Here is a 12,630-nt window from a genome sequence, read left to right as displayed (position 1 = left end):
AGAGAGAGACAGGGGGACAGAGATCCAGAGAGAGAGAGAGACAGGGCAACAGAGACCTAGAGAGAGAGAGACAGGGGGACAGAGATCCAGAGAGACAGGGCGACAAAGACCCAGAGAGAGAGAGACAGAGTGACAGAGACCCAGAGAGGGATAGAAAGACAGGGGGACAGAGACCCAGATAGAGAGAGACAGGGGGACAAAGATCCAGAGAGAGAGGGAGCACTGACACCTGGAAGGGAGGCAGAGATCCAGGCAGAAAGGGACCAGGACTTAGGGACGGGGACAGTCAGGGGCCTTGGAGCAGGACTAGAAGTCCAGAGAGAGGGACAGGCCTGGAGAGCAGGCACAGAGGTGGGGTGGGGTGAGGTGAGGAGGAAGTGGGCAGGGCCATGAGTTCTGTTCAGGGGACATGGAGACACTTGAGGTTTAGCAAAACTCAGTCCTTGCCTCAGTTTCCCCTCTCTGCATCTCAGGAAGGGGTAAGATGTCCCTGGGGAGACTGCTGAGGGAGACTGGGTGGGTTGGGGATGGGTGGGTGGTACAGGACCACCCCGAGCAGGGTCCTGGCTAGGGCGCCCTCACCAGTAGTCGCCATAGGGCAGCTTGAGCCGCGGCCTGGCTAGCTTGACGTGCTGCTGGCGGACCACAAATGCCAGGACCTCCTCGTCGGACAGGTGGCGGTAGGGCTGCGCCCCGAACTCAAACAGCTCCCAGAGGGTCACCCCCAGGGACCTGCGGGAAAAGAGAGGCAGAGTCAAATCAGAGCCTCAGCCTGACCCTCTTGAGCCCTCCAGGCCTCGTCTCCCCCCTTGCAGAGCCGCGTGGCCCCCTCCTCTGTGGGGTCCCGTTCCCTCACCAGATGTTGCTCTCACGGCTCTGGTCCACGACCATGAAGGTCCCCTGCAGCTCCCCGAGGAGCTCGGGTGCTGCCCAGCGCAGCGGGATCCACAGGCGCTCTGGGGTCAGGTAGTAGTCCTCCTGGGGAGTGGGGTGCAGTCAGCAGGCTGGGGGCCCCCCTGAGCCCCACACCGCGACCTCAGGCGACCCCCACCTTATAGTTGCTATGGGCGAGCCCGTAGTCTCCAATGCGCACAGTGAGGTCAGAGGTCAGCAGGCAGTTGCGAAGGGCCAGGTCACTGGGGGCACAGACAGGGGCAGAGGTGGGAGGGTGAGCCTGGATGGGCAGCCTGGACCAGGTCCCTTTCTTCAGAACTCTACTCTTTCCTTTCCCTTTTCATCCTTTAGCTCCTCCCCTCCACTGACCACGCCCCTCCACTTCTCTCCAATCTCTCCCCTTCCTCTTCTGGCATCTGCCTCTGACCCCACCCCTCCACCTGTCTCCAATCCCTTCCCTTCTCTTCTGGCATCTCCCCTGACCCCGCCCTTAAACATATGGCCACGCCCCACACCCTGGCCCCTCCTCTTCTGTCTCTTCCCCTCCCACTTCTCTCCTTTGCTCCACCTCTTCTTCTCCTGACGCCGCCCTACTTCCCTGACCCCATCCTTCCCTTGCTGACTCTTCCCTTTTACTTCCTTGCTGTTTCCTCCCCCTCCTGTCTAGACTCCTGCTCTCCTGCCTAGAAGCAATTCCTGAAGAAGCCCAGAGACTGACAGCCTTCAATATAGATTGCACCTCAACATTAAAAAAACAAAAATGGTCACAGGTGGAGCAAGAAGTAATATCATAATAGATGGGGAAAAGATTGAAGCTGTCAACGATTTCATTTTACTTGGGTCCACAATCAGCACATGTAGTAACAGTAGTTGCATTGGGTAGATCAGCTGTCAACAGCTCTGTAAAGTGCTCAATAGCAAGATCAGTGTAAGGACTAAGGTGCACCTGATCCAAGTCATGGTCTTTCAATCTCTTCCTAAGCATCTGAAAATTGGGCAATGAGTAAATAAGGAAGACTGCAGAGAACTGGTGTCTCCAAATTGTGGAGCTAGTGGAGAATACTGAATATCCAATGGACTGCCAAAAGAACAAATGAATCTATATACAGTCAGGGTGCTTCTCAGAGGCAAGGCTGGTGAAGCTCTCTTAGGCGTTCAGCATGTTGTCAGGAAGGACTAGCCCTCGGAAAAGGGCAGCACGCTTGGAAAAGCAGAGAGTCGGCAGAAGAGAGGCAAACCCTCAAGACGGACTGACAGTGACTGCAAAAATGGGCTTGAGCGTGACAGATTGTCAGGAGTGCACCAGATAGGCAGGGCAAGGCTGTTTGTTCGTAGTGTCGTTATGCTACAGTCAACGCGAAGGGACCTAACAACAAACCCCCCTGAATTTTCATCGGACCCCTCCCTTATCTATTTCCCTCTGGACACCGCCTCTCCTTCCAATGACCCCTCCCGTTAACTCCCCTCCCCCTCCCCACTGAATGCTTTCCTTTCTCACTGAACTCCTCCCCTTTTCTCCTGTCTCCTCCCCTCTGGCTTGTTCCTCCTTGGACCCCACCTTCCCCTTCAGACCCTGTTCTGTCCTTTCTTTGCCAGCCCTTCCCCTCCAGCCTCGATCCCTCTTTTCTCCCCTCGCCAAAGCCCTAGACTCAACTCCTTTTTCTGCTAACTCCTCTCTCCACGCATCCTTCACCTCCACCTCCTGACCTTCCACGGTTCTCCTCTTGGTTGGTGTCTCCTGGCCCCTCCCCTACCCCTCCTGGCCCCTCCCCTCTCCCCTCCTGGCCCCACCCCGTCCCCTCCTGGCCCCTCCTCTCTCCCGCTTGGTCCCACCCCGTCCCCTCCTGGCCCCTCCCCTCTCCCCTCCTGGCCCCACCCCATCTCCCCTCCTGGCCCCTCTCACACGCCTCCTCCCTCAGGTCCCGCCTTTCTCTGCAGTAGCCCCGCCTCCAAAGCATGGTCCCGCCCACCCACCTGTGCACGTAGTTGTGCGAGTGCAGGTGAGCCAGCCCGCGGGCGATCTCCAGGCCCATCCTCTGTAGTGTCCGCAGGTCTCGAGGGGGCAGCTCAGGAGACATGCCCTCAGGGGGGCGCTGGGCCCGCAGGTAACGCTTCAGGTCCCCCTAGAAGCAGGGAAGGGAAGAGTCAGCATCTCCAGACAGTCCAAGGTCAGGATGGGCACGCTGGGCAGTCACTCTGTGCCTCAGTTCCCCCACTTTACAGCACCCACAGTAAGGCTTTGTTCAGGGCCCCCACCTTCAGTGATATGCATGTATACAGCGAGTGATCAATAAACGTTAGCTATGTGCTCTGGTGGCCTAATGGCAAGAATCTGCTGCAATGTGGAAGGCAGCTGCTCCAGGGGAGAAGGATGGGTAATCTCCCAGGTGATTAACTGCCTCTTAAAACCCGCTGGAAGGTCCACTGTGGGTCGGTTGCGACCCGACCGTACACAACAGTGACATGCATATAATAAGTGCTCAATAAATGTAGCTGTCACACGGTCATCCTGAGAACAGTCACCTCAGGGAGGTGTTGCTTCCCAGTAGTCCCTCAGAGCTCCCTGCACCCCCTTTTTCCCTGCCATGCCTCAACCACCTCCTGCAACTGCCCCCCACCCCATCCCCATCCCTCACCAGCTGGCAGAACTCCATGATCAGAAGAAAAGGCAGAGTCTCCACACACAGGCCCAGACACTGCAGAATGTTGGGGTGCTGCAGGCTCCTGGAGGGAGGAAGGGGCTGTCAGGGAAGCACCCCATTCAGCCTGGCCCCACACCCAGAAAAACCCAAGGGCTGCCTCATTCTCTTGGTCTGTTTCTTCACCTCTCCACACTACCTGACTCTTCACAGGCCCCTGGGTGTCTCTGTCCCCCTTCTTCGTTTTCACCCTGCCCCCAGCCTACCTTCCTGCCCCTCCTCTGTCCCCACAGCCCTGAATCGTGCCTGGTCTCCTATCACTGTCTGGACTCTTCTCAGTCTCCCTCCTTCACTCCATCCTGTTCCGCCCATCACCAGCTCACTTCTACTGTGGCTCCCCAATACCCCTGGAAGAAAGCCCAGCCCCCCTGCCACTTCTCCCCTCCAGCTGGCCCCCCACCTCCTAATAACCCCCCAAACACACAAGCTGTCCACTTAGGAGGGTCCAGTTCCCCCCATGGAAGTCATCATCCCCTCAGCAAGGTTCTCCCCAACCCTGAAACCCCAGCTTTGACATCATCTCCTCAAGAAACCCGCTGTCCCCCAATCCTGGGGCAGGTGTCCCTTCTTTGTACTCATACTGTGGATAAGGGTCAGGGCGGGGCAGGAAGGGGGGGACAATCTGAATCCTAACTCCACCTTTCCCAGGAGTGTGAACTCAGAAGAAGCACTTCACTACCCTTTGCCTCAGTTTTCCTCATCTGTAAAAGGGCACAACAGTAGGAGTCCCCTCCTCTGGTGAATGAGGAGAACTCGATGCACTCAGAGGTTTCATGAAGGAATCCTAGAAATTGTTGTTTGTTTATTTGAAACCTTGTTATTTCCGTGACTCTCTGCAGAGCAAATTGCTCTCATTGCTGCCGTTGAAAGGTTAACACCAGCTTCTCTATCTTAGTCCTACCCTGCATTATAACTGCATTTCCAGGGCAGCTCTCAGAGAAGGTACTCCCGCCCCACCACCTTTGCATCTTCTGTTCCCTGGACCTTGAATGCTGTTCCCACTCCTCTACACATGACTGCTTCCTGCTAGTCTGTTCAGCCTCCCCAAGGACCCTGTCCAAAGGCTCCCCCCACCCAGTCTGTCACTGAACGTGCTACTCACTCTCCTCACACCTCTGTGCACACTCTGATGCCCCTTTTATGCATTTTCAGGTATCGGTCTGTGTTTCTCCTCTAAGTTGAAGATCTGGAACATTTTGTCCTGGCTGTCCTCAGCGCCTTAGGCCAGTCCTGCAGGTGCTTGTGTGTGTGTGTGTGTGTGTGTGTGTGTGTGTGTGTGTGTGTGTGTGTGTGTGTGTGTGTGTGTGTGTGTGTGTGTGTGTGTGTGTGTGTGTGTGTGTGTGTGTGTCTCCCTGCATGGTGAAGTTTGCACTCAGGTGTTAACCTAAAGCTTGGCAGTTTGAACCCACTCAGTGGTGCCACGGAAGAAAGGCCTGGTGATCTGCTCCAGCCCAGATTGTCAGTGTCGACTGACAAGTTGACTCCTGTGCATAGAGACTCCGTGTGATAGCGTAGAACAGCCTGAACGGGTTTCCTATGTGGTAGGAGCCCTGGCAGCACAATATGTAATGAATCAGACTGCTAAGTGAAAAGTCAGCGGTGTGACTCCACCAGCACCTCTGTGGGAGAAAGATGGGATGTCTCCCTACCTCAAGGATTCAAAGCCTCCAGAACTCAATGGAGGCTCACTACACATGCAGCCTGTGAGGAAGGAAGTCAGTCAGCAGGGCGTCTCCCACCTAGGTGCTGGGGGGTTCGAACTGCGAGCCTCTGCAGGTAGCAGTCAGGCCCCCAACCTTCACAGCCCTGATGCTCCTTCTGAGAACCGGATGGAGCAGAGCTCAGCTCTGACACAACGGGGCTGATTGGAGCCTACTCGGAAGCCACTCGGTGGCAGTGAGTTTGTGATTTCAGTGGGCTCAGACTCGGGGGTCTGTAGGGAGAATGGAATCAGCCCTTTAAATGGGGTTTCCCCCCCCCCCCCCCCCCCCCGGTCCAACCATCTGCTCTCAATTCTGTGACCTTTACCCCAAAACCAAACCCACCGCGGTCAAGCCAACTCTGACCTCCAGCGACCCTGTAGGACAGAGAAGGACAGAAGCCCCTTTGCTTCCCAGGACTGTGAATCTTGACAAGCAGCTTGCCAGGCCATTTCACACTGGGGTTGGCTGGTGAGTCTCAACTGCTGACTTTTAATTTACCAGCCCAGTGCTTAACTAGTGAGCCACTAGGGCTTCTTTTTTACTGTGATTTAACACAACATTTACAGCCTAGGTTGGTTCTCTATTCAATTTTCTGTACACATTTTGTTACAGGGCATGGATTACAATCTCCACAATTGGCAGCATTTCCCCCATTTCCTCCCTGTGATTCTCATTTCCACTCATCAGATCCCTTTACCTTCTAAGCTTTGTCCCTGGAACCCTGAGCTGTCCTTTTCATCTCACAGGGGTTGCTTATTCTACAGTTCAAATGAAAGTTGTATCCCGGGGGCGAGTTTAGTTCCAGGTGTGAGGGGTGACTAAGGGCCATAGTCTTAGCATTCCACCAGTCTCCCTAAGACTGGCCATCTGTGAGATTTCACCTCTTGTTTCACGTTTATCTCTCACACTGTCCAGGACCCTCCATTGTCTCCCCTTTTTGAGCATCCCGGTGACCTTCATCTGGGGAAAACAGTGTCACCCCCTCTTGTTGGTGGAAGAACCACATGGCAATCAGTCCATGGCACACCTGGCACATGTTTGGGCCAGAGAAACAGCTGGCACTACCGAGGTGCGAGCGTCAGGGCAGCAAATGTCGAGGAACCCTAGCTAAGACTGGCCACTTCCTTTCAGCTCCTCCCCACAACCTGGTTCTGCGGGACACTGTGTGCTGCTGGATCTAGGAGGCTCAGAGGGGTGCAGTGATTGGCCCAGAGTTACGCAACAGAGCTGGGGTTTGATCTCATTCAGCGAATGTTTACTGACAGCCCATGGCCCAAGTGCCCCAGCCAGAGACCGGTCCTTGACAGCTCTAGTCAGTAGAACAGAACTTTCCGTGCAGGTGGAAACGGCTTAGGTCTGCAGGGTCAAAAGGCCTGGGTGCTGCTAGTGACTGTGAACCCAAAAACCTAGCTGCCACCGAATTGATTCTAACTCCTAGTGACCCTGGAGGGCAGAAAAGGACTGCCCATAGAGTTTCGGGTGGCTGTAAGTTTCTATGAGAGCAGACTGTCTCAGCTTTCTCCCTCAGAGGATCTGATGGGTTCAAACTGCCTACCATTTGGTTAACACATTGCTAACTGTGTTAACTTTGTCTTGACAATGACATTGGCAAAGGACAGAGCAGAGTTTAGAGCTGTTGTACATAGGATCGCTATGAGTCGCAAGTGACTCGAAGGCACATAACAACAACAACAACAACAACAACAAATGTGTTAACCATAGGTATCTGGCATACATGACAGAGGAGGAGAATCCTTAATTTTATTTATTGGCATCTCAGCAGCCATGTATGGGTTGATGGTCACCACCACAGGTTGAGGGAGAGACAGGGAGTGAACAAATAGATGGGTGACGGGCTGAGGTGGCAGCAGGGAAGAAATCACCCAAGATGATTTGAACCTGTGATATGATAGAGCCTCTCAGAGACCTATAGGAGGTTGGAGATCTGAAGCCACCTCCAGGAGTCGTCTCAAAGCCAAGTGACAGGCAGGCCTTATAAGATGAACAGTAACACCTGTCTCAGAACAGTCAACCACATGAGACCAAAAGGGCCGCATTTCTCCCCTAAACTCAGCTGAGGTGGCAAGAAGGCGGCAGGGCAGGAAGGTGGATGGAAGTGGGAAACTCCAGGAGGGAGGAGGAAGGGTGCTGATACCTTGAAGCGACTGGCACCAGTGTAAGAAAACAAAATGTTCAGAAGCTGTAAAGTGGCGAATTAGTTCACCCCGTCAACTCTCAACCAAAGCACAAGGGAAAAAAAAAAAAGATAAATAACAGAGACTGGAAAGGAAAAGAAGGGGGAAGGTGAGGGAGACCTGAGCCTAGGCGGGAAGGAGCCCCAGTTTGTAGCCAGGGGCGCGTAAGCAGGGAGTGCTGTTCTAGGCAGAGGGAGCAGCATGGACAAAGGGCCTGAGGCAGGCAAAGGGGAGGAGTTATGGATTGTGGGAACAGAGAGACTTTCTCCTGGGAGCAATGGGGACCCAAAGAAGGCTCTGAAATGAGAGCTCACTAAGCGAGTCTAGTGGGGAGCTCTGGTGGCCTAGTGGCAAGGAGCTGCAACTACAATCCCAGAGGCTCACGGTTCAAATCCACCAGATGCTCTGCCGGGGAAGGAGGGACAATCTCCTCCTGTACCAGTTAGATCTGATTTGACGGTACACTCACACAAAAATAAAAAAAATTTAAAAAAACTAAGCAAGTCTAGTGACTGTTGGTCTCCACGTCACAGCTGTTTGAACAAAGAGTCTCTACGTACACACTTTTTTCCATGATGGAGAGCTCCCTACCTCGCGTGACATTTATCCAGCAAATGTTTAATTTGTCCTTATCCCAGACCTGAGAGTGGAAGGGAGGTGGGAGACGAGAGGGACCGGATACTGTCCTCCTAGACTTCTCAGACCAGCAGGTGAAGAGGGGACAAACTAGTCTTGGGTGCCAGGTCAGGGCCCTGGTCTCTAGTTCCATTTCTACCTGTCCTCACTCACAGGCTGGGTCCTGAGGAAGGGAATGGTCTGAGTCTACCCAGGAATGCCTCAGAAGAAAGATGGTGCATTCTCTCTTCTTTCCAAAGTCAGTCACTGAAAACTCTAGAGCACAGTCCTGTCCTGGTGCACACGCTGTTGCCAAGACTTGGAATCTGTTTGACGGTGACTGTTTCTGTTAACTGGTTTTGAGGAATCTCACATCCTCTCGGCCGCCTCTCCTTAAAGACACTAGGGCTCCGACATCTACTTTCCAGATGAAAATAATAACTGAGGTTCAGAGTGGACATGAAGGCAGGCCACTGGGTCAGTTCCTCCTCTCTTCCCTCACTGGCCTGTTTCTCATTTGCATTCTCTGACTCTGTCCACAGCTAACCTAGTTCAGTCGCACCCAGTAAGTGAAACTGGAAGAGACCCCAGTTAAAAAAAAATTGAATAGGAATAATAAAAAAGTTTGTACACAGGTCAAAGCTCTGAAATGGGAGACCCAGAAAAAGACATAAAGATCCTTTTCAGGAGCCAAACGCAAGAGGTTGGATCCTTGGTGAAACTGTTGAGATTGGTACACGTTCAAAGCAGCACCTGTGGCCATCACCTCTGAGCCGGTACCACCTCTGAGCCGGTCACTGTTGTTACTCACTGTACAGGCAACAGATCTAATTGCCTTGCAATGGATGTGCTGCCCTAAGACGAGGCTGACGTTTCCAGCAGGGCTGTGGCCCATAATCATCCCTACTTCTCTTACTGGTCCCATTCACCCAAATGTTTAAAAGTCCAGGTCTGTCCCAGAATTGCAGCTCAGGGAGGATTGAGGTGTTTGGACAAATAGCCAAATAGAGGCGTAGGGAGGGAAGGTGTCTCCCTCTAGTGACACAGTCAGGCAGAGAGGTGGAGTTAGAATTCAAACTCGGGTTTGAGTCCACACCAAACTCCTTACTTTCCACTACTAGATGGTACCTGCAGGGGGCGCAGGGACAGAAGTTTGGACCTGGAGACCCACTTACCTGGCACGGGAAGTTCTAGTACCCACCTGTATGGCTGTGCCTCCGAGATGAACTTGCGCTGCTCCAGGGGCCCCGCGCTGGCTCGGAGTTCCTTTACCACCACCTGGGCTGGGGTGTAGTCGGAGAAGATCTCCCCCAGGATCACCTGGTGGAGGGGGACCCAGGAGTCACCCTGTGCCTCTTTGCTGACCCCATTTCCACCCTTCTGCGCGCTCCCACCTGCCCCACCTTCCCAGCCCTCCTCATTACTCCACCACCTTTGCCCCTCATGGCACGTGGCGAGGAGAGACTCACAGGCCCAGAGTCCGATGGATGCAAGGACGGATGGAAGGATGGACAGACGGACGCGTGGAGAGCCAGATGGCGTGGCGGAGTGGTCGATGGAGTGAGGTGGAAGGCGCTAACCAACAGATGTAGAGGGTGGGGCGGGCAGGGCGAGTGAGAGGTGGACAGAAATGGAGGGCATGGGTGGGTGAGAGGAGGCAAGGGGTAGAAGTGGCGGGGCAGATGAGATAAGGGGGGCAGGGAATGGATGCAGAACAGCACTGCCCTAGATTGTGGGGACCCCCTGCATCCCACCCCCGGCCCTACTCACCTTCCCAAACCAGCCATTCCCAATCTCCTGTAGGTAACTGAGATGCTGGCGGCTAAGGCCCAGGGGGGTGGTCATGTCTGAGGGTGGGGAGGAGAAGGAGAAGCCCCTGAACCCTTCTCGCCTCCAATGTGCCTCCACCACATCCCCAGGTCAGTGAAGATTGGGGTCAAAGTCAACGCGAGTATCTTTTCATTAGCTACTTCCAACACTTCAACACCTGATTTACTCCTCTCTCATTGGCTGCCCACAAGATCCTGGCATCCAATCAGCAGCTCCCTTTGGCAACCGAAGAGCCTATGACATGACATCAGCCTCCCATTGGTTGTCACCAGGATTGAGATGTAGACTGGCCTCACCATTGGTTGCCTTGCAAAGGTCCCTAAATCTGACTTTGCATTAAGCAATGCCCCCACCCCCACCTAAGATAGTGCTTGAATGATGCAAGTAGTAAATACATGGTTGTTCACAGAAAGGTAAAAGGTTCAAGTCCATCCAGAAGAGCCTCAGAAGAAAGGCCTGGTAAACTACTCCCCCCCCCCCCAATCAGCCAATGCAAATGGGATGGAGCACAGTTCTATTCTGACACACGTGATGTCGCCATATGTCTAATCTGTGCCTTGGTGGCTGGTGGCTCCCCCCAAGATGGTCTCCAGTTCAGATCCAGGCAGTACCTGAATGTGAAGGCTGTGGGGCCGGCATGGGCAGGGAGACCTCAGCCAGCGGCAGAATGTAGACATCAGGCAGAGACTGTGAGGAGGAGGTCTCCTCGGCTGGAGGGGTGTACTCCCCAGAGCAGTCCTCTCCTTCCGGGTTCTCAAATTCCTGGGATGGGGCGGGGTGGGAGAACACAGGACTGAGAGACACACCACGATCCTATCAAATGCCTCTCCCCACCGTCCTCAGAACAGTCCCCCTGTCCTGGCCCAATTTCCAGCCAAGGCTCAGGATGTCGCCCTACTTCAGGCTCGAGGGTGCCTGTCTCCAACTCTCCCTTCCTACCCTCGCCGCTTGGGTTGAAGGAAAGGGTCTGGTTGGGATCATCACCTGTACCCCTCACCCTCCCTGCACCTCACCTTGAAGCCGACATCACCCCGTTTGCAGCACAGACAGGTGAGGAGGAGGAAGATGAAAGCCAGCAGGCCAGAGCAAGAAATGAGAACCACAGCGTACGGGGGCGCCACAGGGGCCCAGTTGAAGGCGAATCCACCTGTCGGCACAGAACTGGCCTATAGGGTCCCAGCTTCAAGCCCCTTTAGCTGGGACTCCACGCCCCGCCCACCTGGCCAGTCTAGGACTACAACTCCCATAATTCTCTGCAACCAGGGCCCTCTTGGCAGAGGAGCCGAATGGCCTGGGGCATCGGGGGAGTTGTAGTTTAAGGTTCTTCCCAGGTGCTCGGGTTGGGGGTGGGGTCCTTCCGTTTCTGCTCCAAACTGGGACCCTTTTCGCTTCTCCAATTTAGGCTTAAAAAAATTACAGTAAGGTCTGAGGGGAGGGAGAGTAACAGCCGGCCTTGGAGCTGTCAGTATTGAAAATAAGCTCCCACAGGCAGCTTCTTTACCCCCTGTTTGGGGAAAAATAATGAGACCCCAAATGCAGGCTGGGTGATCCGTGTCCTTTGCTGAAGCTGGGTAGGTGGAGACCCACATCTTTTTGGGATGCTAGGATGCTCATCCTATGTCCTCAGCCCAGGTCCCTTAGAAGGCAACTCCGCAAGCCTTGGGTCTCCCCCAAATTTAGGGCCAGCCTGCTGTGCTGTGTCTCTCTTAGAAGGAGTGCTCCTCCCTCTGCCTCCAGTGGTCCCAGAGGCCCTGAGAGGCCCCGGCTCCTGCACACACCTGCACACACACGCGTGTGCACACACGTTGCCTAAGCTCACCCCCTCCCCGCCGCCCCCCAGCCTCCCTCCCACAGGCCCCGCTGACAGTGGCCCGTCCCTGACGCCAGGCCCCTCGCGGCTGCGGGAAGACGCACAAACAGGTGACGGGCCCCAGGCCCTGCACACAGACCTGCAGGCGGGCCGCGATGGGGACAGAGGCCGCACCGGACACACGGATGGCCCAACAGACTCACCGTGGTAGGCCGGGGACGCCAGGCAGCCGGAGGCGGAGACGGCCGCGAGAAGGATGAAGGCGCTGGGGGCAGGCATCTTGGCGAGGATGGAAGGGAGGTGGTGGAGGTGGCGGCTGGGGAGGAGGGGGGGGGCGGGCCCTCAGCCCCCAGCCATGGGGACCCGCGCGACCCTGGCCTCCCCCCGGCCCAGGAGAGGGGCAGGAGACGCAGGACAGGGGGAGGGAGGGGCTGCTTACTGGCTCAGGTACCCCCCTCCCCCTCTCTGAAGGGACAGACAGATGGAGGGACGGAGAGGCGGACAGAAGAGAGGAGCTGGGGAGCTGGGGTTGCTGGGGTGGGGGGGAGAGGGTAGGATGGGGGGTAGCGAATGAGGGCCCCGCCCCCGAGGGCAGCCGGGATTGGGGAAGCAGGGAGCCTGTCAGAGGGAGGGTGGGAGGAGGGAGGATGGAACGTCGTCATGGCAACTGGCTCCTGGGTAGCATTGGATGCCAGGAGGGAGGGAAGGGGGAGGGACAGACAGGGACCGGCAGACCCTGGGAGGGGGGCGCAGGGCCCACAGTGCCTGGTCCGGACACCGTGCTGACATGCCACCGGCTTGAACACGTGTGTCACAGGCTAAGCTGCAGCTGTCACGCCAGCACACGCAGCCCCCACACAGCCGACACACGTCGCGGGGACCCT

General features: G+C 55.5%; 1 protein-coding gene across 1 annotated transcript in view; it reads right to left on the bottom strand.

The window, feature by feature from the left end:
* Positions 1–12,043, bottom strand: part of LMTK3 (lemur tyrosine kinase 3) — a 26,585-nt gene extending 14,542 nt beyond the window's left edge. The window contains 10 exon segments of the mRNA XM_006897332.1: positions 583–732; positions 857–978; positions 1,052–1,136; positions 2,869–3,017; positions 3,531–3,618; positions 9,308–9,426; positions 9,877–9,953; positions 10,548–10,698; positions 10,950–11,083; positions 11,950–12,043. Of these exon segments, the coding sequence (XP_006897394.1) occupies positions 583–732; positions 857–978; positions 1,052–1,136; positions 2,869–3,017; positions 3,531–3,618; positions 9,308–9,426; positions 9,877–9,953; positions 10,548–10,698; positions 10,950–11,083; positions 11,950–12,025 (1,151 nt within the window). The 5' untranslated portion in view covers positions 12,026–12,043.
* Positions 12,044–12,630: the final 587 nt, after the last annotated feature.

This window comes from Elephantulus edwardii, unplaced genomic scaffold (assembly GCF_000299155.1).
Source record: "Elephantulus edwardii isolate Elephantulus edwardi_28Jun2011 unplaced genomic scaffold, EleEdw1.0 scaffold00208, whole genome shotgun sequence".
Taxonomy (NCBI): Eukaryota; Metazoa; Chordata; class Mammalia; order Macroscelidea; family Macroscelididae; genus Elephantulus; species Elephantulus edwardii.
The sequence above is the reverse complement of the archived record's forward strand: the minus strand, read 5'-3'. Positions and strand labels throughout refer to the sequence as shown.